The following is a 26,821-nucleotide window of genomic DNA, read 5'->3' on the forward strand; positions in this document are numbered from 1 at the left end:
ACACACACACGCACCAGCTGGTTGGTGGTTCTTCCTGGGATTCTCACTGTACGTACCGTGCCTGGTTAAGCTTTTGACTTTTGGGGCCGACTTTGCTTTTTCCGACGATTCAAGGTTTTAGCTGGGTTATCCCTTGCCAAAGTTCGATCTGGGCGGTTGGCCGGCTGGTATTTTGTTGTTCAGCTGGCCCTGTCGACTGTTGTTTATTGTATGAAGAGGATTGGTTTATTTTTGGGGTACAGATATTTTTATTATTTATTTGACGTGATAATCGGCCTCTCGCGCCCACCCACAGGCAGGCCGGCAGGCCAAGCTAATTACGTCCAAAAGGGACTTTGGCAGGGTTAGTACTAGCAGCCCCACGGGCTGACTGCCCTGACCGCCACGGACTAACCCTGCCAAACGGGTCACCAAACGTGATTTTCTGGCTGCCGCTGACGCTGCCGCTGCTCCTGCCGATGCTCCTGTCGCTGGCTGCTGCTGGCGGTGCTCTTGAAAGGGAAAATAATATTTTTCTCCCCTTTGAGCCTGGTACGGGGGTCCAGGATTTAAAGTTAGACTCCGATCTCACTCCCCGCTAGCCCCAACCGGCCACATGCGTTCCGCAGCTTGTCAGAGCTGCAGCAGCCACGCTCGACGCGCTTGAGCCTCGTGAGTGGGGTCAGGGGCCAGCCTCCGGCGGCTGGGGCTCTGCCCCAGACCCCGTGGCTCCTCTCGCTGCGCTCGAGTCGGGCTTCGGGGGTCCCTGACCGGCTTGAAAACTCCTACCAAGCAGGAGCAACCAGGGTCTGGGGCGGAGCCCCAGCCGCCAGAGGCACATGCCCCGCTGCCATCGCCGAGACAACGCAGCCTCGCGCGTCGAGGCGGGCCTCGTTCGCCGCACGGCGGTGTCTGGCCGCGAGACAGGCAGTCGGGGGGGGGGGGGGGGGGGTGTGTGCTGGCAGTTTTCAGATGGGAGATGTGGAAATGGCCCGTGGTTTTTGAGTTCCAGGTTCGTTTGGTATCAATTGTGGCGCTGGTCCCTCCCCCTGGTGCCCCTCGTCGACGCTCTTGAGCTTCTCCTGAGCCCCTCCCCCTGAATCTGCGATCACCCAAACCAACGCCCATGCACGCACGACGAGGGGCACCAGGGCCTCGGGAGATAGACCCGCAGCCTGCGTCTGCCGCTGATGCCACTCTTCGCAGCCACCGGTCGCTGCTGCAGTTAGCAAAACGGCCGCTTCTGACCGGCTATATCTCGAGCTGGGTCGCCTCTGCCTCCGGCAGCTGGGGCTCCGCCCCAGACCCTGGTTGCTCCTCTCGCTCTGCTCGAGTCGTTGATAGACGGTCCCAGCAGTCTCCTGCGAAGCAGGAGCTGCGGGGTCTCGGGCAGCGCCCCAGCCGCCTGTAGGCTGTCCTCATCCCCTAGCGGGTTAGCGAAAGGGGAGGAAGTGGGAGAGGTGAACTCTGTTTAGGGGGTTCGGGTGGATCGCCCTGACAACTACAGACAGCGTTAGTGACGCCGCCGATCGATCTGGTTGTATGTAGTCAGTAATTAACGGTTGAGGGCTAGCGCTGTTTTACAGGTGTGGCGTCAGGGGTGCGGTTGTGGGTTCTGGTGGGCGGACGGACGGGAGGAAAAGTGCCATAGATTCCAGCCCGTTCTTTGACGGTGCGGGCGCTGGTGGTGGGGGCCGCGCGACACCCGACTCGAGCGAAGCGAGAGGAGCAGCGGGGTCTGGGGCGGAGCCCCAGCCGCCGGAGGCACCAGCACCCACTCATCCAAGGACAGATGAAACAGCGAGTCACCGATCCACCGGCGGCCCAGTGGCCGTCTGAGACAGCAGCAGCAGCAGCAGCTAAAATACCGGCGTCAGAGCGTGGACCAGGGGCTGCACCGTCGTTGTCTTCGTATGGTTAGACTCGTACCAGGTGAGTCTGTCTGTGACCCCCTCGCCGCAGAAGAGGGTTTGACAACTGTAAAAGAGGTAAAGGAGAGAGACGAACACGACGACGTAGGCCCAGGACGCGACCGACGACGCTGGTGGCCCGTTTGGGTGATGAGGCGACTTTTATCGCTCGTTTATAGTTTGCATGCCTGTAAGAGCGCTTGTTGCTGCTGCTGACAGGCAGGTATCGCGTGTCTGGCGAGCGAACATTCGTTCAGGTCATAGGACTTGACAGAGAAAATACGGATAACAAAATAATGTCTGCCACTGGCGTGGTTTTCCCAGGTCGTCCTGGCACCGGCCGTGCGTTTGCTGTGCGTTAGACGTTTCAGATTGTAATTAGCCCAAACAGGCTAGCCAGGTCGCTGATGCCCCGATCGGCGCTTCGTGCCAGATTAGAGTGACTGGTCAGGGGCTTCTGGCCGGGGTTCTGCCTCCGGGGTCTGGGGCGGAGCCCGTGGTGCTCGCTTTGCGAGCGGTGGAGGAGGGGGGGGGTGCCTGGTTTGCGTGTCGCGTGGTGGAGGGGGGGGTTTTACGGGTATAGTTCGTTGGACGGATGGCGGTGGGGGCGTGGCGCAAGCAAAAGCTATGAAAGACGACGAATGCATCCCTGAAAGGCGTGCTCTGTTGATCGTTAATGTATGACACTCTTTCCTGCTTTCGTTTGAGCGTTTCTGGGATGTTATTATTAGTCTTGCTTCAGTCCTGAGTCTATTGTCGCACCCCTCCTCCAGTTGGTGCGCTCACCCAATCCCCACGGTCCCAGCAATCTCCTGCGAAGCAGGAGCCACGGGGTCTGGGGCAGAGCCCCAGCCGCCGGAGGCAGCGCCACCACCAACACCACCACCACGGGACCCAGTCAAGCTAGGATATTATATCATGAAACAGATCTGCGGTGCTGCTGCTGGTCTATGCATGCTGCTGCTGCGATAAAAGATAAGAGAATTCAGGGGTTCAGGGGGTGGGTGGTGTGCCTCCGGCGGCTGGGGCTGCGCCCCAGACCCCGCTGCTCCTCTCGCTGCTGCGCTCGAGTCGGGCATAGGGGTCCCAGCGTGACTGGGATTCGCGGGTGTTGGGGTGTTGATGGTGCAATTGTGGTCAATTGTAAATTTATACAGTTTTAATGCCATCGATTCCAAGGACCATTGTGGTAGTTGCTTGACTGCAGGCTGTAGTATCTTAATGTATTGCCGATACTGGATTCCCTTGTCGTTTTATTTATCGCCAGTAGGACTATCCTCTAGCAATTATCTGATTGCACGCTGTTTGTTTAGCTATATAGAATTCCCTGTTAAAGAACAAGTATGCCACCTGGAGATCACCTGGAGACCACGCTTATATTCACCTGACGACTGGCTGTTTGCTGTGGCTAGATTTCAGCATGTTTTATGCCCGTGCACTTCCATACTTTATATATCAACAGGAGGACCCCCTGTTGTAGTTGCACGATTTCGGGCAGTTTGTTGTGGCTTATAAATTTCAACATATTTGACAATTCTAAATTCACGTCTTTATATACCACGAGGAAGGTTACTTGACTGTAGGTTGCTTGCTCTTCTATATTGTATGTCAACATATTTCATGCCAGTAAAACGTATAGATCCTAAAAATGAATATTTGCTATTAGTACTTCAACCTGATAATAATGGATTCTCATCTTTGTATATGATCAGATTTACCAGATTGCAGGATATTTGCTATTAAGTTCAATATATTTGACATGGCTGTACTCCTTAAATGTCAGGTATAGAGCTTAGGTAAAATTATCGACTAAGTTGCAAAATTTTGCTCGGCAACTTAGATGGGGTCTCAGAGTCTCTGATCCGCTTCCGTCCTTGCGATCAGGATAAATAAGACAAATCGTCGGATAGTAATGCTCGAAAATCGGCAAAAACTCAACTGCCGAGTTATTCTTGCGTGACGAATAAGTAAAACTCCTAAGATCAAAAATAACTAATTTCGTACTATAAATTGTAAACTTGTATCTAAAAGCGGGCACTCAACGTCTTCTACGACGTTTTACTGGAGTTGCCCTTCGCTCAAGCGGGTTTCCACCGTCTGTCGGTCCTTTGCTTCCTGAGTTCTCGGGTACCGATGATACACCTGATTCATCCGGAGAACTGAACTTATCCGACAGTTCGTTTGCGGGCCTAGGGTGCAATTGCCTTTCAACAGATAGAACTTCCAATACTTGTGCCTCATGCCGCTGGTCATCAATAACATCTTGCTGTTGTAGACAAACATCATGACCCTCAACGTTTTCCCGTTCACCGCCAACCTCATCATCTGCAAGTAGATTAAGAGCCCTTTCATTCTCTAGTAATTCTACATTACCGGATGATTCTTTAGCTCCTCTTTGATGGTGTTTTCTTTTACGAGCTTCTTCAATCACTTCCATCTGTTTGAGATAAGCACCTCTAGAATACTTCTGCAACGTGACATTCCCTGAAGGATCCTCGCTATCTTCTTCAGCCAAATGGACAACTTGTTGTAATCTATCAATGAAGTCGCTGTTCGAAGTTTTGTTTCCTGTGACACGAAGGTCATAGGCAAGATTAAAGCCCTGAGCTGACGCAGCCTCCCTTTCATGCAAATATATATCAGCCGAATCCTCTTGATTTGCGAAGACATTCTCAATATACGTGGGTGTCTGATCATAACCGGTAGGTGGCTCCGCTCCCAACTTCATATGCAAACTGATAAATGGCTTGTATCTGCCGAAGATCAACTGCTCTGCGTCTACCATTCTATCATGAATGGCGGTGTTATGACCCTCATGCGAATTTTCGGTGTTAGTGACGTGAATGAGGATAACACTAAATGCTTGGGATACTGAATCCAACTCTGCTAACCCCCATTTACTATCCTCACCCCGTTCGAAGAATCTGATGTTCGTAAGGTCAACATTTCTGCTTTCCAAATATATGGGAATAATGAGATCAAAATCTCTGTCTCTTCTTTCGAAGCAAAATCCACAGCCTCTCAAGAATCCGAGCGCCAACATCTGAATCGTACACTCAGATTCAAGAGTCATCCAGTGGTTGATGTGAATCCTTTCGTTAAATAACTGATGTTGATTTGGATGTTCCCAATTACAGGTGACGAGATATTTTTTCTCAAGACCATTGAAAAGATCCCGAACACGACAGTAATTGCTCTGTAAGCCATTGCGCAAACCTACGCTTTTCAGAACATCAAGCAACATCCATCTCGCGATAAGCTCACTAGCTTCCCCAGGAGACATAACATTTTCCCTAAGGAGGAGTGAGATAAGATCAAGGTCATTTTCCTCTTGCAAGAGCCTATGGGCTGCCATGACCAGAATTGGCTCACTTAGATATCCTACCTTGAGAATATCACGTTGATAAGACACACTTAGGACTGTAGCCATTCTTGATTCTACCAAGTTTTCCGCTGTACAAAAATCGAGATTCATGACCGGAGCGTATATTACGAAAAGGGTATGATGCTTTGATAGCCCATCAGCGTGTCTTCCCCTGAGTTTAGCACTGGCGTCCGCTAGCAGTTTGTTCTCGAGCTTACTATCGATATACAGCTTCCAAATGGGCCTACCAAACTTGGCATAGAATCTCAAAGTTCCGATCTCGGCGAAGTCTAATGTAAGCGGTCTTTCACCCCATCGTACGTGATAGTCGAAGGTATCTAGGTCGTACCAGGTAACAACGTCGATTAATCCGGAATCACTCAAGGAAACATCATAATCACGAAGGCCGGACCTACTCGCAAGAACTATAGCAAACCCTTTCCATAGGTTATTAGCCACAAGGCAATGTGCCACCCTTTTGAAAACCTGAAAATGTGAGAAACTCATGATTTTTTGGCTATTTTTCAAATTCAGAATTTCCGCTTCATCTATGGCGAGAACAAAGTAGTTTTCTATATTCATGTCCTTACTCTTTTTCAATGCTGAGCAGTATTTGTCCCATTCGCTTCGGAGTAGCTGTTGTACTTTTTGAGATAGACACAAAGTATCTTGTGTAATAATTACCGCCCCTTTCGATGTGATGGTCTGCCATATACCACTTTTCGAATCTTGCTTGTCTCCAAAACACATCTCAACAGTTTGATAGAAGGCTGATGACCTTTCCTGGAAATCCCAAAATTCCTCGACCTTCATATAGTTATCATCGTTGCATTCGAGCCCTCTGGTGATCACTTGAAGGGTGCAAATAAGGAATAGCAAGACGTGTTCAGCAAAAAAGCCTTCATCCTCAGAGTACAAATATCCTTGCGTCGTGCCGCTATCAATGCTGTAACTAAAACGAGGCCCGGGATAGCCAGAATTGTCGTTTTTGCGTAAGCACATATAACTCAGGTAAACGTGATGAGAAGCTAGATCCTTGATCAATCTAGACTTACCGTACATGCTGCTTTGAAAGATGTGCACACAAGGCGAGTATACACGGGGGGATCCCTCAGATACGTTCCGAATTGTCTCTTTAATGAAGTTGAAAAAGGGCTGAGACGATGGACCTATGTATCTCTCTTCAAACAATTGAGCTAAATTTTGTTGGATTCGGGGAGGGCCATGCGCTGCTACAAACAATGCCACGATGTCTTCAAAATTGTTGAACGGTCCATTCGTCTGCCAATCATCATCAACTTGCACATTATTTCTGCGACAGATGTCTTTTATCACAGCTGTGATATTTATGCCCCGGTATGGTTGCAGTTCGGGCCGCTGAGAAATCAAGAACTCTAATATACAGGGAAATAACTCCACATCGGGACATAGGTACTCTAAGTTCATATAGAAATTCCTTTTCAAAGGAATCAGAGCTGACCTGCCGTGATCTTTTTTCAATTCGTATAGGGTGTGCGAGATGTAGTAGCCACCATCGAGAGAGCTATTGAGGTAGCCAAACTTATTCATTTCAAAATCGAGGGCTTTAAACCTCTCCCGCCTCTGATCCAAAATCACAGATCCCTGGCTTCGAGTTACGAAGCGTAAGTACTCGCTGACAAGACGTACTTGGTAAAATGGATCATCTTGTTTGTTCATATTGGGCTCTGAAATTGACGTTTAGAAATTGAACTATTTCTCTCAGAGGAGATATGTAGTCTATATAAATGAGGCTAACGCTATAGGAATTGAAATACCATAGTGAGCTGCACAGAATTCAACACGTGACTGTTAGAGGGCTTATAAGATGTTTACGAAAAGGAACAATAGCAGAAGAAATCAAAGAAAACGGAGTCTAAAGCAATAGCACTGAGACGTGTTTACTTGGAGCACCAAATAATATTCTGTCCGAGACTAGTATTTACATGTTGTTGTTATTGGTATCGAGAAACTAAAGAATTATAGCTTGTGCACAAAGAAAATTAGACTGGAATCATATCAAGAGCAAAACGTTATCCTTGCCTACAATTCCAGTTACAAAAGATGCCTCACAAGAAAGTGCAGCTGCCCTAGATGCATTATAGAGAGAAACGTACCATCTGAGAAGATTCGAACCAATGTATGAGTCATGCAGATATATAATATTATTGACTTGACCATGACCAGTATAGATACACTTCGAAAGTAATCCTATATATCATTTATGCGAAGGTATGTTTTGTTTTACAGGGATCCTATAACAGTATGCAGAAAAGCGACGATGATTTACTTATTGGGACACATAATCAAAACAGTCTCACATAGTGCAGGATGTCAAAACTGAACCAATAAGAGGATTACCTCAAAATAGTACATGCAAGGGAGATTTAAAGCGGACATGAACGGCTGTAGATGAGGAACTATTGGGATAACTCCAACCCCAAGTAAGACCAGCCCGCTAACTTAGCTCCGATCCTTGCCAATCTTAGTTACACACTACGCACTAGGATGCAACTCAAATACTGCATGCATATTGGCTATCTGCAGGGACCACGTCGTTTTTTATTTGAGGCATTCCCCCCATAGCCGGATAACCACTAGAAAAATGTGACAGGTCAGGGCCGCCATATTTCTTAATGCATTATATTTGGATATACATATCTCTTGTGAGAGAAATAGTTCATTTTCTAAACATCAATTTCAAAGCCCAATATGAACAACCAAGATGATCCATTTTACCAACTGGGTCCTGTTAGAAAGTACTTGGACTCGGTAGATAAATGGGATCAAAATAGTTCTGGGGTTTGGAAGAAGAACCTATTGCAAAAGCTCTGCCGGAATTTGTATAAATTTGGCTACGTCCAAAATTTAAGCAACATGACTTACGTTATCACCCTCAATGTATCTGAGAACGCATTATCAAACGACCCCGATACTTCAGATTTGGATATTTTGAAAAGGAATTTCTATATAAACTTAGACTTCCTATGTCCCAATGTGGAGTTAATTCCTTCCATATTAGAGTTCTTGACTTCTCGGCGGCCCGAACGTCAACGAGACCAGGGCGAGAATATCTCTGTTGAGATAAAAGACATCTGTCGTAGAAATAATGTGCGAGTTGATGATAACTGGCAAGCAGATAGACCGTACAGCAATTTTAAAGACATTGTGGAATTTTTTGTATCGGCAAATGGCCCTCCCCGGATCCAGCAAAATTTAGCTCAATTGTTTGAAGAGAGACACATAGGTCCATCGTCTCAGCCCTTTTTCAACTTCATTAAAGAGACAATTCGGAATGTATCTGAGGGATCCCCCCGTGTATACTCGCCTTGTGTTTCCATCGTTCAAAGCAGCATGTACGGTAAGTCTAGATTGATCAAGGATCTAGCTTGTCATCACGTTTACATAAGTTATATGTGCCTACGCCAGGAATTGGCTTCTGGCTATCCGAGGGCTTGTTTTGGTCGCAGTATTGACAGAAGAGAGACATCGGGATATTTTAGATATTCAAATGATTCCGCTTTTGCTTGTGACGTTGTACTATTCCTAATTTGCACGCTTGAAGTGATCGTCGAAGGACTTGAACGGAATGATGATGACTTTACAACACTTGAAAGATTTTGGAATTTACAGGAAACATCATTGGTCTTTGAGCAAAATGTAGAGATGAGGTTTTTAGAAAAGAGAGATTCGATAGGTTATATATGGGGTTCTATCCGTGATGAAAGCGCGGTCACAATTACGGAAGATTCTGTGGTAATATCTGAAGGTGTAAAAGATCTACTACGAACAGGATGGCGCAAATACTGCTCGGCACTGAAGAGGAACAAGGACCCGAAAATAGAAGAGTGCTTTGTGCTCGCCATAGATGAAGCTAGATCACTGGGCATCCAAAGTAAGCCTGATACAATGAGTGAACCTTTCCTAAAAATATTCAAGAGGGTGGCACGTTTCTTTAATACTGCAATCCTATGGAGGGGTTTTGCTATAATTTTTGCCGGTACGCCAGCAGCTATTAGTGATTTATCTCCACCGCCTGAAGATGATAGTTCTTTAATAGCTACAGATACAATCGACGCTCATCCCTGGTACAACCTCGGCACCTTCGATTTACATGTGAGATGGGGTGAAACACCGCTTACATTAGACTTCACCGAGATCGGAACTTTGAGATACTATGCCAAGTTTGGTAGACCGAGTTGGAAGCTGTACACTGACAGTGGGCATGAAAACGAACTTCTGCCAGTCGCCAGTGCTAAGCTTAGGGGAAGACATATTGACAACCTATCAAAGTATCAACTCCTTTACCCAGTATACGCTCCGTCCATGAGTCACGATTACCGTATAGCGGAAAGCTTAGTAGAATCACGAATGGCCACACTCCAATGGGTGTCTGATCACCGTGATAAAATCGAGGTAGTATACCCTAGTGAGCCCATTCTGGCATTAGCAGCCCATAGGCTCTTGGAAGGCGAAAATGACTGTGAGCTTGTCACCGATTTGATTACAGACAGGCCTATGCCTAGTGGGGATGCTGGTGAGCTTATCGCCAGATGGATGTTGCTTGATGCTTTGAAAACCGCAGGTCTGCGAGATGGCATGCAGAGCAATTACTGTCGTGTTCGGGATCTTTTCAATGGCCTTCAGGAAAACTATCTCGTCACATCCAACCACCCAGATGAACATCACTTACTTAATGGGAGAATACATATCAACCATTGGAAAATACTTGACTCTAAGTGTACTCTCAATGATTTGGCTGAAGGATTCTTGAGAGGCTGTGGATTTTGCTTCAAAACAAACCAGCCGGCTTTTGATCTCGTCATCCCCATATATTTGGAAAGCGAACACGTAGATCTTACGAACATCAGACTCTTTGAAGGGGACAAGAATATAGAATGGGCAAAAGAAGAGAAGGATGCAGTACGTCAAGCATTTAGTGTTATCGTCATTCAAGTTCGTAACAATCAAAATTCGAGTGACGATAAATACGAAAAAATTCACGACCAGATGGTTCACCACAGTCAACAAATCTTCGAAAGGAAAAGGCCGTATATAATTACGGCCTATTTCCAACTAGGTGAATCACCACCTGTTGGTTATAGAAATGAGCCTAGTTATAAAATGAATTTGGCAAATTTCTTTTCAATTCAAGAAGATAGTGGTGATACCACTCGTCCAGAAGGAGATGCTGTGCTCAATCAAGACTTCGCTCTTGCCTACGACATTCGAGTCACTGCTACAAATGCAAACAAGGAGTTCATTGACAAATATCGGGAAGTTGTTCTTTATGGTCGAAAGCGAAGGCAGCTGCGGCGAAATCAAAGGGGTGCTAGACCAGAGACTCTTACTGTTCGTGCGGATGATGGGGATGGCGGTGAGCAATCAGAAGGGGTTGGAGAGCGGGAAATTCCCGACGCTCCTAACGTTCTTCCACAACCTCAAGATGCTAATGAAGACCAGAGACAGGTAATTCCCGACGCTCCTAACGTTCTTCCACAACCTCAAGATGCTAATGAAGACCAGAGACAGGTAATTCCCGACGCTCCTAACGTTCTTCCACAACCTCAAGATGCTAATGAAGACCAGAGACAGGTATTACAGATTCCCTCCATTCTAAGCCGATTACGCCCCCGGTCAGCGATCCGCCCTAAATATACTTAATAAAATTATTTTTGACTATTTACACATTACTCCAGCATCATGTTGGACTACTTGTCTACTCTGCCGTAGCCACAAAATTGTCCAAACTTATAGGGTCTTTTGCACTATCTCTCTTCGAATCCCTTGTGGAAATATCTACTTCTATCAAACTCTTAACAAATGGGAAGTCTACCTTCAAAGGCATCAGAGTGTTAGTTATGATATTCTGACCATAGGACTATACAAACAATAATAAAACTTTTAAAAGGTTCATAGGTATTAAGTTTTGACCATTGGAAATGCTTTCTTGATCACTATGTTAAACATCTCGGTAGGAGTTTAGTGCACGTCTGGCAATTACGAGTTGCAATGTATTTTTTTATGATGACTTTTTCCATCTTCGTCGTAGATGGATCCCAATGAACTGAGCATGCTTCATAAAAGATACTTAGTGATTCTCTAAAAAGCTGAAGAAAAGATCCAGAAGAAAGCTTCAGTATTTCGTGGACCCTAATCTCATTCCCAGGGAGAAGGGAGTCCAAGTAATAATGTTTGTCAAAAAAGGTCAGGGTGACAGATTCTAATTTTGCTTGGTACTTCGGCCAGTTGAAGTACAATCCCAGGCGCCAGAGGTATGGTCAAACCACTGGGCCGCCAAGAAGATCGACAGTCTGGTTACTGAGGTTTAATAGAATTATCGAACCTTCCGTGGGAATTCATTTTCCAAATTTCCCAGACCTCCACAATAAGGTTGAGATCGGCTACCACGTATTATTCATCTGTATGCCCAGCAGTCTTCCCACGCTTTTGAGGAAGGAATGATCTAGATGCCTTGGTATGGGTGTTAGACACAGGCAAAGCAAAGGCAGGCAAAGGCTCCTAGGACACAATATCACCTAACCCTACTATATGTGAGCTCTGCGAGCTACCCGCGGATGAAGAGTCCCTAACCCATATTATTTCCTTCCCCGCTCTCAACAAATTATTTTCTTCCCCTCTTTCTCAACAAATTATTTTATTCTCTAGTGCCAGAAGACCGGAAAGATGGCGAAATTTAGAATTCACCATTGAATTATAAATACGACTCTTTCTCCCTACTGGACATATATATATTATGGAATTTTCTGTCACAACTATTATCAATATATTTTTATTACCTATTGTTTCGTCACTTGCATATTAACGTCTTCCGAAAGTAGTAAATCATCAGAGAACCAGATAAACAAAAACCCGAATCGGAAGTGAGTGCCGCTCAATAAACGCTTATTGCGAGGAGTCAGCCTCACATATTAATATATATAGATGTATATCGCAGAGACCTCTAAGGAGGTTGGGATTCTATCTGAAATAAGATCAATATTGACGTACCCCCAACGTGGATATATATTAAATATATGTGGGGCCGAGGAGCAGTGCGAGATTACTCCGCTCACCTCCGATTCTGATTTTATTTTATTTAGTTTTATCAATTCAGATTTAGATAACTATTGGGTGATCGCGACTAATAATAATATGAGATATATTACTATGTAAGCCGGATCAAGAATAAGATAAGTGAAGACAAGAGGTTTAGTTTATATAGTTTCACCGTAAGGCTCAATGAGTATAGTTGCTATATTATATTATATATTTGAGGATAATGAAAATCGCGGTGAACATCAAACTGATTGGAAGAAGGTACAAGATCTGTTTCAGACCGTCTTTTATTAGTTAACGAGCTCCAAATGACTACACCAGGTGCCTGCAAAATCTAGCCGCAGAACAAATCACCTCTTCATTGACGTAGTCAATGCTGCGTTCTTCACACCTAGCAAAATTGCAGGATTTTGGCAATGGAGGCCGACCTAAATATATTATGCCGATCTCTAGGAGTCATCAGCAAGACAGATGATTCACTCGGAACATTATAGCAGCAAAAGGATTGTTGATACATCCCTGGATCTGGGATTCAATAGCCTCGTCACCTGCCAGGGGGAACATGTCAGATGCAGAGCGCAGATGAATCCAAAATCGCTTGCAAAGTTCCCTGATAACGATGAACAAGACATATACGTTAATAGTATTGTCCGAAAATCGGTGAATAATCGACTAAGGAAGTATTCTTGAGTGCTAAACAAAAATCAAGATAACAGATACTAAATTTGTACTATAAATTGTAAACATTTAACTAGGACCGGGTCCTCGACGTCTTCTAGGACGGTTTACTGGAGTTGCTTTTCGCTTAAGCCTCTTCGTAGAATTGGCTGGTTCTTTGCTTTTCGAGAGATCGGGAGCCGATGGTACGTCTGACTCATCTGGAGAGCTGGGCTTATCCAATAGGGTTGCGGGGCGAGGGCGTAGTCGCCTTCTAATAGAAGCAACTTCAAATCCTTGTGTCTCATGTTGCTGGCCTTCATTACCTTCTTTTTGATTGTGCTGCAACTGCTGTTGTCTATTTCTTTGATGAGCTTCCCCAATAACCTTCTGATTAAGATAAGGTGCCGAAGCATACCTCTGCAACATGACAGTCTTTGACGGATTCCCACTACCTTCTCTAGCCAAATGAACAACTTGCTGCAAATTATCAATGAAGTCGCTATTCGAAGTTTTGTTGCCTATGACACTAAGGTCAAAGGCAAGATTAAATCCCTGAGCTAACCCAGGCTCCCTTTCTAGCGGATGGATATCAGCCCAATCTTCTTGACTTGTAAAGACACTTGCCCAATCCTTATTATACGTGGGTTTCTCTTCGTAATCGGTAGGTGGTTTTCCTCCCAGTATGATATGCAAACCGATAAATGACTTGAATCGGCCAAAGATCAGTTGTACTTCTTCTGCCATTCTATCATGAATGGCAGCGTTGTGACCGTCATGAGAACTCTCGTTGTTGCTGACGTGAATGAGGATAACACTAAATGCTTGGGATACTGAATCCAACTCTGCTAACCCCCATTTACTATCCTCACCCCGTTCGAAGAATCTGATGTTCGTAAGGTCAACATTTCTGCTTTCCAAATATATGGGAATAATGAGATCAAAATCTCTGTCTCTTCTTTCGAAGCAAAATCCACAGCCTCTCAAGAATCCGAGCGCCAACATCTGAATCGTACACTCAGATTTAAGAGTCATCCAGTGGTTGATGTGAATCCTCTCGTTAAATAAGTGATGTTGATTTGGATGGTCGCAATTACAGGTAACGAGATATTTTTTCTCAAGACCATTGAAAAGATCCCGAACACGACAGTAATTACTCTGTAAGCCATTGCGCAAACCTACGCTTTTCAGAACATCAAGCAACATCCATCTCGCGATGAGCTCACTAGCTTCCCCAGGAGACATAATATTTTCCCTAAGGAGAAGTGAGATAAGATCAAGGTCATTTTCCTCTTGCAAGAGCCTATGGGCTGCCATGACCAGAATTGGCTCACTAGGATACCCTACTTTGAGATCATGACGTTTATCAGACATAGATAGGAGTGTGGCCATGCGCGATTCTACTAATCTTCCCTTTGTACGGAAACCGAAGTTCATGGGTACTGCGTATATCACGAGAAGGGTATGATGCTTCGATAGCCCATCATTGATTCTTCCCCTAAGCTTGGAATTGGCATCGGCCAGAAGTTTATCCTCACGGCCACTGTCAATGTACTCCTTCCACGCGGGTCTACCAAACTTTGCATAGAATCTCAAGGTTCCGATGTCGCTGAAGTTTAATGTAAGCGGTCTTTCACCCCATCGTACGTGATAGTCGAAGGTACCTAGGTCGTACCAGGGCTCAACGTCAATTACACCGGTCTCACTCAAAAAAAAATCATAATCACGAATACCAGATGTGCTCGCAAGAACTATAGCAAAACCTCTCCATAGATCATCAGCCACAAGGCAACGGGCCACCTTTTTAAGCATCTGAAAGTATGGGAAGTTCATGGTACCTCGGGTATATTTCATATTCAGGACTCCAGCTTCATCGATGGCGAGGATAAAGTATTGTTCTATATTTGCATCCTTATTCTTCTTCAGTGCCAAACGGTATTTCTTCCATTCTTCTCTTAGTAGCTCTTTTATTTCTAGAGATAGTAGCACATTATCTTTTATAATAGTAATAGCATTGGGAAATGAGAGGATTTTCCATATATCAGTTTCCCCTCGTACCTTGTCGGCAAAACTCTCCTCTACAATTTTATCGAAGACTGATGTCGGTCTCTGGAAAGTCCAAAACTTCTCAACCGTTGTATAGTTACTTTCATTTTGTTCTAGTCCTTTGACGATTGTTTCAAGTGTGCAAATCAGGAATAGCAGAACATCTTGAGCAACCTCGGGATCGACTGCTGAGGTTAAGTATCCCGGTACCAAGCCCCTATCAACATTTCGACTGAAAAGAGTACTAGGATTTCCAGAACTCAATCTCTCGCCTAAGTTAATATAGCTCAAGTAAGCGTGATGAGAAGCTAGATCCTTGATCAATCTAGACTTACCGTACATGCTACTTTGAAGGATGTGAACACAAGGTGAATACATACGGGGGAATCCATCTTTTACTTTCCGAATCGTCTCTTTAATAATGCTGAAGAAGGTCTGAGGCGATGGACCCATGTATCGCTCTTCAGATAATGGAGTTAATTCTTCTTGCACTAGTGGAGGGTGATGCTGTTCTATAATCAATGTCACGATCTTTCTAAAATTGTCGTACGGTTCATCTATTTGCCAGCCCTCAGTTGTTCGCACCTTATGTTTCCTACATTGAGTGTCCATGAACCGGACTGGTTGTCGTTCGGGACGGCAAGAAATCAAGAATTCGAATATGCAAGGAAATAACTCCTCATCGGGACAGAGGTCCTCTAAGTTCATGTAGAAATACTTCTTTAAAGTAGCCAGAGATGATTTGCCGCGATCCTTTCGATATTCGTGAATCCCACGGGGGCGTTTGTAGATACCGTCGTGTTCGCAATTGAGGTAACCAAACTGAGACAAGTCGTTACATAGTCTAACGAGCCCTTCCACCCTTGCGTCCAACTCATCGGGACGCGAATTATCATCAAATTGAGCCACGAAGATCAAATAGTCTCTAACAGGACCCAGTTGATAAAATGGATCATCTGGTTCAGTCATATTGCGTTTCTGAGATTGATGCTTAAAAGATGAACTAGTTCTCACAGGTGATATGTAAATAAATATATGAGGCTAACGTTATCGCAATTAAATACCATAGTGAGTTTGCACATAAATCGACACGTGACTATTGGAGGGGTTAAAAAATGTTTACGAAAATGGAAAAATAGCATAAGAAACCAAAGGTGATGGAGTCTAGTGAAATAGCAATGAGACATGTTAACTTGGAGCACCCAATAGTATTCTGGGAGAGATAACATATAACATAGAGGTAATATGACCATAAGCTATTGAGCTACGCAGATACAACTAAGCGGGAATCAAGTGCAAACAATTATCCTTGCCTAGAATTTTAGTTACAAAAAAAGATGCCTCACGAGATAAGATATGATATGAAAACTTGGTCCATATGCATTGTAGAGTGAAGCATGTTATCTGAGAACGTGTACTGAACTATGCATGAGTCATATACACATAACGTTATCAACTTTACCGGTATAGTATATATACCTGGGAAGGAATCCCATATTTTATGAGCACGATATACGTTTTACAGGGCAGGGCCATGGAACATATGATTATGCATAACGCGACGTTTATTTACTTTTTTTACCCGATCAGCATCTCGGCGATCCTGCACCTGCTGGGTCGGAGGCCCATAAGGACGACCCCTTTTTATTTTCTTATTGGAGGAAGCTTACTTTGGATGTTCCAGATTTCAGAATATTTTGCCAGTTGTTTCCCTATTTCAATATATTATCAGAATGACCACTCTTTAATTTAACTGGATGCAGGCTGTTTCCTTTGGCTATTGTATTTTTAGCAGATTTGATGGTAGTCGGTTCTTCACCAATTATATTACCGGGAATAGCACTTTTGTAACTGTAGTCGGACAGCTCACATCGTTCATTGCCTGTACGAGAGCCAGACCCCCGCCACCGAACATAAATGACAGCTGAGGTCGATTAGTTAGGACACTAGTCTGAATTCATCTCCTGGATAGTTTCTTGCATGCCCATCATGTCTGCTGGAAATAATAATATTTATGAGGGAACCGGACTTTCGTCTGTTACCCGGTTTTGAGAATCAACCTTGTCCAAATGTTCTCAGCTGGCTGCTTACTTTTGTTTTTTTTATATGTTCTTTTTCCGATGCATTTAGCCAAGTCGACGTTAAGTGCTTGACGACCAAACGGACTTTGTTTTAATATTCTGACAAAATGTTTCTACTTTCCAAGCTTTTAGTGGTACTTGGCATAGTGATCTCGGCTTACATTTCATTGAAACCGGTGTTACCCGGAGTTCAGCCGCTAAATTCCTGCAACTTTGCCAAATTATCCGGGTAACCCCCAATTTCACTATTGGGGAAATGTTTTTGGTGCTTCTACACCTTCAGTTGACCAGTAGTATAATCCGGCTACGTTCTGTAAGCTTGTCGAGGTCATTAGTGCCTCCGGCGGCTGGGGCTGTGCCCCAGACCCCGTTGCTCCTGCTTCGCAGGAGATTGGCTAGGACCGTATGGGACGATCAGTAAGGTCAATTTTTGGCTTTTTGAGCAACTATCAGGAAGCGAGAGTTATTAGCAATCTACAATTAACCCATGCTAAGGATGAGTATTGCTCACAGCTTAATTATCCAAAATATGGATGTTCCATACAACAAAAATACCTTAGATCTCATTTAGAAAAATGTATTGAGCGATATAACGATATAACAATTTGGCTACAATCCCTTGGTCCTAGGATACTACAGCGGCCATTCCAAGATGAGATGAGCTGTCCAGGCTAATCTTCTGGACTGTTAAATTTGGCTGGTTGTTGTAGATTCAACGTGTACCATCGTCACTTACCTGATTGCAGGTTGTTCACTATCTGCTCTATATCTCAGATATTTGATTGATACTGAACTTCATTCGTTTATACATCGCCAGGACATTGATGCCAGTGCACTTCACATTATTTCCATTGACTGACAGTCCATACTTCAACCTAGAATATCTCCCATGGGGCGCCAACTGTCAACTCATTCTGCCGCCAGGCTCCAACAGTGAGCGCAGATCCTTTGCTGCGTGCCTCCGGCGGCTGAGGCTCTGCCCCAGACCCAGGTTGCTCCTGCTTCGCAGGATATTGCGGGGACCCGTCGACGAAACGACGCGAGCGAAGCGAGAGGAGCAACCAGGGTCTGGGGCGGAGCCCCAGCCCCTGGAGGCAGTCCCCACCCCCAGAATTCAAAGGCGGTTCTAATAAAGACTATGTACATGGGGTGTATAGAGGTTAGAGGACAGAGAGCATATCGTTGACGGAGGTGAACTTGGCGCGGGGCTTGCCTTGGGCGGCACCACGACTGGTTTCCTCCTGGTCGATTTTCAGCCAGTCGGTCCAGGAGACGGGCTGCGATTTGATTTCGGGGAGAACGCCCTCATAGCCGGGTTTGGACGAGGTGTCGAGTTTGTGGGAGTAGAGGTCTTCGAGCACGGTCTCGGCTACTTCGAATGCATCCCACATGGTCTTGGCGATGACACCCGTAGGCCCGTTTTTAACCCATCCGCTGACGTAGAATCCAGGCACCCCGGCAATACGACCGAGCTCGTTCGGAATCCGGCCGCTTTGTTCGTCAAATGGAATTCCCAGTTCTGCACTGCCAGGAAGGGGAAGTGATTTGTATCCGATACTTCGGAATGCCAACTCCGTTTTAAACGATTTAGTTTCACCGGTTCCGCGGCAGACAGAGGGTGATTTAATATCTTTCTGTAAAAGTGTGTTCACTTCAAACAGGGTTGAGGAGAGGATATTGGGATTCGATGAAGAAGCATAGAACCGTTGTGGAGACAGTAGGTACTCCAAGGACCATTGTTTGGACGGAAGTGAACCCTGTCCTTGATTAGCTTTAGCAATTTGATCATTGCTGTTCGTCCTGGCTTTTTCAACGATTTGTACAAGTCTTTTTATTGGCCTCTCCAAAAACGGCACAAATGGTTTATAGTGGTTAATATACACATCTGCCAAGGGTTTCATCATCGTTCCTGGCTCGTTTATAAGTTCACGGATCTCTTTATTAGTGAATGCACTTTGTAACAGACCTCTTCTGCCGACGATTCGAACATTTTTGACTTTGCTTTTTCTTAACACATCATAAGCATGTTCACCAATATCGGTTGATTTGAGTCTAGTCGGGTCAGCAAGAAGAATTCTCGCTACATCCAGAGCCACATTTCCATTACCAACAATAACAACATCTTCTGCATCTTGTAATGGCGGGTTCAAAGCTCTTAATTCAGGAACGCCATTATACCATCCCACAAACTCTCTTGCCGAAAACACTCCTGGCAGCTCTTCTCCAGGTACATTCAGCAGTCTATCCTGACTTGATCCATACGCAAACACAACTGAATTATAATTGTCTTTCAACGACTTCAAAGTCAAGTCTCTACCAATACACACATTCCCCACAAACCGAAAATGAGGCGCCTCCGCCACCTGAACAAACTTATCCTGACAATTCTTCACCTCCGGATGGTCAGGTGCCACCCCGAACCGACTCAACCCAAAAGGCACCGGCAACGCCTCATACATATCCACCACGGCATTCGGCACCTTCTCCAGTAGCCTGCTCGCCGTATAAAACCCGGCAGGCCCCGATCCTACTATTGCCAACTTCAACGGTACCATTGCTCACTGGACGTTCATTTCCAACATGACTCTCACTCGATCTCACTTCATGGGTTAGGGTCACGTGACCGGTGGGGTGCTGCCTCCGGCGGCTGGGGCGCTGCCCCAGACCCCGTTGTGCTCGCTTCGTGAGCTGGCAGGGACCGAGGTAGGGCCGGGAGAGTTGTTTTAGTAGAGTTAGAGCTGTATTACCGCTTCTCAGTTTCTTTTATACCCCCGTATCAGCAAGAGAAGTGCATATGACTGATAATTTGCAGTTATATAAACCCCCGAAACGCCAATTCTGTCCCCAGCTCCCTTGAGCCGACACCCCCAAGCCCGACTCGAGCGTAGCGAGAGGAGCAGCGGGGTCTGGGGCGGAGCCCCAGCCGCCGGAGGCCGACCCCCGCCAGCGCCAGGGTCCAGATGCAGGGACCGACAATAAACCGGAGCAGCTGCTGGCGCCAACGGCGGGCGAGGCGAGATCTCTGCAGGAACAAGCCGGAGCCTGTGGTGGGATTGGGACCAGTGGTTGGGAGACGCACGGCTGGGTGGGATGGCCCGAAAGGGCGGATCCATCGTGTGAGCCTTTTGGGGAAATCATAAATGCTGCTGGCAGGAGAGGCAACAGGAGCATCAAAAGCCAGATTCAAGCCGGTTGCGTGAAAAAAAATCAAAAAGAATCAAAAGTATCCTGGTCGGACCAGTTTCGCTGATACCTTTGTTCACTGGCAGGGCTTGATCCGCATCTGCGATAGCCCTTAAATACAGCCAAGAAAGGAATTCTCCAAGGGCTGGATTCTCCTGAAAAAAGAGCCGACCTGTGAACTGACCGGCTGCTGCTGCTTCACCTTTGTACAGCAGTAAACGACGTCGACACCGGTGCAACGGTTTTGATTTCTGTTTCATATCCCAGAGAATATTGGCATTCCCTGGAATTTATTACTGATATCTGTCAATTGACTGGTTTGTGCTGTTATTGACCTCGCTGACGGCGGCTACTCGGAACTCTGAATCAGTCAGTCAGTCGAGCTCTCCAGATCATACAAATAACAACAATCGGTTGTTGTTTTTTTGAGCGGTAACTGCAATTGAAAACGGTCTACAATGAGCGCTACAGATACTGGCACGGGCATCACGCCTGATCTGAGTCGCGTGTCCCGCGAGTCCAGTGCCGAGGCCCGCTTGTCGGACGGAGAAAAAAAGGTATGCTTCAATGGAGCCAAGGTCTGAGGTATTGGGGTGTTGCCTCCGGCGGCTGGGGCGCTGCCCCAGACCCCGTTGTGCTCCGCTTCGCGGAGATTTGCCGGTTGTGGTTGGTTTGAGGGTTTCTGAAGGTGCTCGATCCCGGTCGGTCGTGGAGTTGGGGTCTGTTGAACGATATTTCTGGGTCCATTGCCTTGGAATCGACTGGCGGCTCTTTTGCGAGCTGAATGAGGTCCCTCCGAGGGGTTTTGGGAAGGTGAATGAGGACTAACTCGGTGACAGGACGACCAGACGACGGTCAAGAAGACATTTAAATCGCAGTCGTTGAACTCGCTGTTCAGGAAAGCCGACTCGCCCACACCCACAAGCCCACCTGTGAGTGTCACTCCCAAACTCATGAAGGGTGAAAAGGTGTCGTTAAGTATGTGTGCCCACGACCTGCCTCCGGCGGCTGGGGCTCCGCCCCAGACCCCGCTGCTCCTCTCGCTGCGCTCGAGTCGACCGTCGACGATCCCAGCGACCTCCTGCGTAGCAGGAGCTACGGGGTCTGGGGCGGAGCCCCAGCCGCCGGAGGCAAAAGCCACCCTGGTGAAATACTAATCGGTGTTGCAGGTAAGAAACCCAGTCCGAGCCCGTCAATTGTGGCTCCCGTGAAAGCGAAAGCATCGGTGACCTCGTTGGAGACCGCTACGGGTGCCTTTAAGCTGGGGACCATGAAACGGGATGCTCGCCACGGCAGCAGCGAGCCTTCGAGCTCGAATAATAGCCCGCGGCCCGAATTTGCCACGGTTTGGAAGAAACCTGCGACCACAGCAGCTCCAGCGTCTGCAGCTTCTGCTGCGGGTACAGTTGGTGGTGGAAGTAGAGAGGACCAGATGTCGCAAGCAGCGGCAGAAACAGCTGTTCCAGCTGGACCAGCGACGACTGGTTCAGCAGATGTTGCGAACCCGTCGCCATCGGCACCAGCACCAGCTCCAGAGCCGGTCTCTGAGGAGGAGCTGTTGAAGAGTGGGATTGCAATGGCCCATCGCCTGTCGACTGCCGAAATTTCACAAAGGCAGTTTAACTGGGATGACGACGATGATGAGGACCAGTGGCAGAAAGAACTTGAGTCAATGGTTGCTCCGATGATTCGCAAACAACATGAACAGCAACAGCATTCAGAAGAACAGAAGCGTGCCAGAAGTGAGCTTGAACATCAGCAGGCGTCGCAGTCTCAGCAGCATAATCTTACTAATAACAGGTCTCAGGACCACCAGCATCAACAGACATCGTCTCAGTCTTCATTATTTAAACCCAAGGCTTTGCTGTCAGGAGCCACCACTCTGGGTGGTGGTTCGCCGTCTTCAGCGAATGCCGCTCTTAATAGAGGATCTAATGGCGACTCGTCATCATCGAACAGCTCTGGTCCAAGTCTGGCTCCCTGGTCAATGGCTGCTAGTACCCAGCAGTCTAATGTCGTGCCAATTGGAGAACAGATTAAAGAATTATCAGAAAGAAAGCTAAAAGAACAACAACGTCAGCAAAGGCAGTCAAATACTCCACATTACAGCTATAGATTAAGTGAGCACCAGAACTTTCCTGGTCCTGGTGGAGGAGGTGGACCTGGAGGTGGTGGTTATGGTGGATACCACAATATGGACCCTCGATATGGGGGTCCTTCTGATGATGGTAGGTATCGGTATCACGACTACGAGCGTAGGTATCGCTCGGATGCTCCTCCTCGACAGGAGCTGTATAATGCGAATAATGGCAATTTTGAACCTGTGCCAATGAGAGGAGGTCCTGGGGGAGGTCCTGGAGGCGGTCCTGGACCTATGGGTGGTGATTTCCATGGTCCACATGGTCCACATGGGCCACACGATCTTCATGGTCCTCATGGTCCTCATGGGCCACACGATCCTCATGGTCCTCATGGCCCACATGGACCAGGAGACATTGGCGGTGGTCCAGGATATGGTGGAGGTAGAATGCAATATCATGGCCATCCAGATGATGATTTCATGGGTGGTCCTAGAAGGAGAGGACCTCCCTTTGAAAGATCTCGTTCTCCAATACATAATATGCCTCCACCAGGACCATATGGAAGGAGGAGACTGTCTATTGATCGGTATTCGGGACCTGAACCAAGGAGATTGAGTGTAGGCGGTCCAGGAATGGGTCAAGAACCGGGTCCTCCCTCTGCAGCCAGTCAGGATGCTCGCATGGATGGTACTGGAAGAGGACTTAGTCCTGGCAGACCTGGTCCGGTTGCAGGACCAGGACCAGGACCAGGACCAGGACCAGGACGCTCCCCCGTACCCGGACCAAGATCAAACAGACAGGGAACTTCACCACTTCCTTCACAAGACCGACGGTCAAGCACAGTGTCAAGCACATCAGCTTCAAGCCAGCCTCAAGGAAAGTCTATTTTAGAAGAGCAAGAAGAAATCATGAGACAAACAAGAGAAAGGGCACGTAAGAGAAAAGAAGAAGAACTTCAGCGTGAAAAAGAGCGAGAACAGCATGCTAAAACAAGGGCTGAAGAACTGGCAAAGAAGATGGAAGAAAAAGAACGCCAGGAAAAAGAACGTCTGGAGAAGGAACGAAAAGAAAGACAAGAAAGACAGGAGCGACACAGGAAAGAACAGGCTGAAAAGAAACAGCACAAGCAACAGCAACAACATACTTCGCATGCGCAAGTGGCCAACAAGACTACACCTAATACTAATATAAGCAACGCCGATGATGGAAGTCATGAGTTGCTGACTGAACGACATGTGTTGAACTCGCTCAATTCTATTATTAATGATGACGATACCAAACAGGACAATTCTATTAAAACTTCTTCTAATAATCTATGGGATAACAGGACATCTACAGCCAGCGCCTCGTCGCCGTCTTCTGGTACTACTTCAAGCAGTACAGATAAAGTATGGGGCAAATTCGCTCCATCATCACCAACATCTAGTGCCCACGGACAATCTGGTGCACCAGGCGATAGTCGCAATAACCTGTGGGGTCCTGTTCGTAGCACCAGTAGTGGATCTACAAGCAGATTTTCAAGCGGCATTTATCCTCGTGACGGAAGTACAAATGGTCTATTTGATGATAATAGCAGTATATTTTTGTCGGGAGCCAATCAACGGCAGGATAAGTCGAACACAAGTACTTCGGTAGTAGGTGGTGGTCCATCAAGACGAATCATGCAGAGGGAAAACGACCAACAACCAGTTAATAAGTGGACTGATAGTAGACCGTCATGGCGATCTGTTTCAGCAGGTTCATCTATCGATACATCTTCTACTTCAAAAGGTATTACAGCTTCATCAGCTCCCGTTGGATCGAGGATCAAAGATGCAAATAGCTCTGGTCAACAGTCTCAAAGCACCCCACTATCACCAGTCACTGGGTCATCGCCATTTGGTACTCATGAGACAACTCCAAATGGTAGCAGTAGAGAGATGTCAAGGTTTTTCCCGTCGTCTCAACAAGATAGTCACCCTGACAATTTCCTACTTGCATCGCCAAAAGCTAGCTCTAAGGCCAAGTCATTGCCATATTTAACCAGCATCAGCGGCGGTCCTGCTACTAGCAGTAATAGAGAGACTAGTGGAAGCAACGGTAGTGGTGATTTATTTAATGGCTACAGTGAAAGAGGAACCCATGGCAAGAGGTCGTCTCCACCGCGGGTAGTTTTCCCAGCAGCTCATAGTAATGGAAGCTCTGACGAAGATCTGAATTCGTTTAAACATCCTCCATCGCTTAATTCTATCGAGGCTGTACAGACTAGCATTGCTCAAAAGTTGGGTCCCAAGATGCGATTCTCCTCAAATGCTGTTGGGGGACCATCTAACTCGCTGCCAGTTCCGAAATCCCCTGTAATTTCTAGTCTGCCTGTCGAGGATAATATTGAGATTCCTACATTATTAAGAGAAAAGCATCGCTCCGAAGCTCTTACCAAACAACAGGAAAATCTCGATTACACTACTCTTACCAGTGGATTATGCACTCAAACATATGATGAACCTAAAGTCGACGATTCATCATCACCAGCAGTCAGAACATCAAAAATTAAGCTTGGCACACTCACTAATACAGGACCAGCTTCAAACTACAAAAACGATTTAAGCATATTTTCGACGGTGATAATCCCACGGCGAGAGTTCTCCACATCAGCATATTATAGAGACTCGTATGGATACATTCACCGAAGAGAGTTCGAGGCCGACGAAATAGCAACAACCCAGTACACACTAGTTCAGCTACCTGGACATGATAAGATTACTATATCTAACTGGCCGCATGGCGGCGGACGTAGCTACGTGGGGAACCGACATCCACATTCGCATTCTCATTCTCATTCCCACCCTCACTCATCACACTCGTATTACCAATCTCGAGGCTGGTCTCGTCCTAGTACAACCCGCCGAGTGGTTAGATAGACCGGAGACTTCATATAACTTTGTTAAATCCTGCTATACTATAAATAAAAGTATACGTATTCTAAGTAACCGGAATCGCGTTTCCCGATTACGCTGCAATGCGTGTCGGGGAGACTAGGACTTAATATGCATCATTGCTGCAGCTATTTTAGTCTGCATGGTAATGGCTGATCGCGAAGAGACCTAATGGACTACTAAAACATAAACAGAGGGGTAAAGGCCAGATGGGGGTATTTATCATTTCCGCAAATGTTTTTTATTTTCTTCTCAATTAATTTCTACAATTATATACTATACCGTCGGGAAGTTGTTTCCAGGAAGTAAAGACCTAAGACCTTCTTTTATCTGACAGTAGATTATTGAATGTGAAGCATTTTAGACTACCTTGATAGTTGTTTGATATCTGGTTGAGAATAAGCACATTTATCCAAGTAATACCTGAATCTGATAATACCAATCGGTAACAAATACATTGCGAAACAAACTCATTTATCAGAGAATATCTGGAAATTTGATGCCTACTGATTCACAAAGAACTTAGCGGGAAAGACACAGTACCACACTGATCTTGGCAATAGAATGTTACCCATTAAAACAAAATATAGTTTTCTAGGTTAACGGAATGACAAGATTAGTATCTGACATATGATATGATATGATATGATATGATGAAGTATGATACCCATAGACTATTGAGACTTGATTTAATACCGGAAAAAAGATGTTAGCTACTATCCACTATTGAACACTATAAGATCAGGAACAGATACACAATTGATATTTGTTCACTCTTCGTCTTGGAGTCATTGACTTCATTCACTTGTAATATTTACAATCAATATAGTATGATGTTGAATCAAGTATGGATGACGGTGGATGAATATCTCACCGACTCTAACGCAAGAGAGAGCAGTCTATACCTGAAGAATAAATAGCTAGTTACAAAACGTGACATAGGACTTCTTCAATGGCCCATATCCAGAGCCTTGAATACCAGATTGTGATATTCTACCATGGCGCCAGTGACTGCCAAAGAAACATGATATCCATATCTTATTCTTCAGTCAAACTTGAAGTTTGGAAGGGAGTTATTCTGGAAATGATGTAAGAAAACATTCTGACCTCCGTGAAGTTATAACGCAGCTTTTACCGTGGTGAGTTCCAAGAGATAAGTTACCGTATTGTTGGAAGATTATTTTGCGATGTCTTTACTTTGATAATGAAGTAGAGAGTTCTGACTCTTATGACCAAATTACGACGCTGTTTCTAATGTAAGTGCCAAGACATAGGATATGATATTCTTCAATCAAGGATGAGGTTTGAAGGGAATAATTGTGAGAATGTAGTTGGACAGTACTCTGAGCCTTATGACTAAGTTGTGACACTGATTTTGACGCCAATGTAGGGGCCGAAGAGATAGGATGGCGGAGAACTTATACTTCAATAAAAGACTAAACTTCTAATATAATAGAGAACAATGAAGACCGTTAATGACCAAATTATATCGGTGATTTTGGCCATAGAGTGGAAACCAGAGAGAGAG

At 45.9% G+C, this 26,821-nt stretch overlaps 5 protein-coding genes across 5 annotated transcripts; 2 read left to right on the top strand and 3 right to left on the bottom strand.

Moving 5' to 3' along the window:
- Positions 1 to 3,927: 3,927 nt before the first annotated feature.
- Positions 3,928 to 6,315, bottom strand: AWJ20_601 (uncharacterized protein; the record flags this gene model as incomplete). The annotated part of the gene is made up of 1 exon (XM_018882551.1): positions 3,928 to 6,315. One exon carries the CDS (start codon positions 6,313 to 6,315, stop codon positions 3,928 to 3,930), a length of 2,388 nt encoding a protein of 795 aa, XP_018734828.1.
- Positions 6,316 to 7,983: 1,668 nt separating this feature from the next.
- Positions 7,984 to 10,935, top strand: AWJ20_602 (uncharacterized protein; the record flags this gene model as incomplete). The annotated part of the gene is made up of 1 exon (XM_018882552.1): positions 7,984 to 10,935. One exon carries the CDS (start codon positions 7,984 to 7,986, stop codon positions 10,933 to 10,935), a length of 2,952 nt encoding a protein of 983 aa, XP_018734829.1.
- Positions 10,936 to 13,077: 2,142 nt separating this feature from the next.
- Positions 13,078 to 16,002, bottom strand: AWJ20_603 (uncharacterized protein; the record flags this gene model as incomplete). The annotated part of the gene is made up of 1 exon (XM_018882553.1): positions 13,078 to 16,002. The coding sequence occupies one exon, from the start codon at positions 16,000 to 16,002 to the stop codon at positions 13,078 to 13,080; it is 2,925 nt and encodes a 974-aa protein (XP_018734830.1).
- Positions 16,003 to 18,274: 2,272 nt separating this feature from the next.
- On the bottom strand, positions 18,275 to 19,669 carry ARH1 (Arh1p; the record flags this gene model as incomplete). Its single annotated transcript, XM_018882554.1, has 1 exon — positions 18,275 to 19,669. The coding sequence occupies one exon, from the start codon at positions 19,667 to 19,669 to the stop codon at positions 18,275 to 18,277; it is 1,395 nt and encodes a 464-aa protein (XP_018734831.1).
- Positions 19,670 to 21,567: 1,898 nt separating this feature from the next.
- Positions 21,568 to 25,278, top strand: pcf1 (CAF assembly factor (CAF-1) complex large subunit Pcf1; the record flags this gene model as incomplete). Its single annotated transcript, XM_018882555.1, has 1 exon — positions 21,568 to 25,278. The coding sequence occupies one exon, from the start codon at positions 21,568 to 21,570 to the stop codon at positions 25,276 to 25,278; it is 3,711 nt and encodes a 1,236-aa protein (XP_018734832.1).
- Positions 25,279 to 26,821: the final 1,543 nt, after the last annotated feature.

The sequence above is a fragment of the Sugiyamaella lignohabitans genome, chromosome A (genome assembly GCF_001640025.1).
Source record: "Sugiyamaella lignohabitans strain CBS 10342 chromosome A, complete sequence".
NCBI classification, from domain to species: domain Eukaryota; kingdom Fungi; phylum Ascomycota; class Dipodascomycetes; order Dipodascales; family Trichomonascaceae; genus Sugiyamaella; species Sugiyamaella lignohabitans.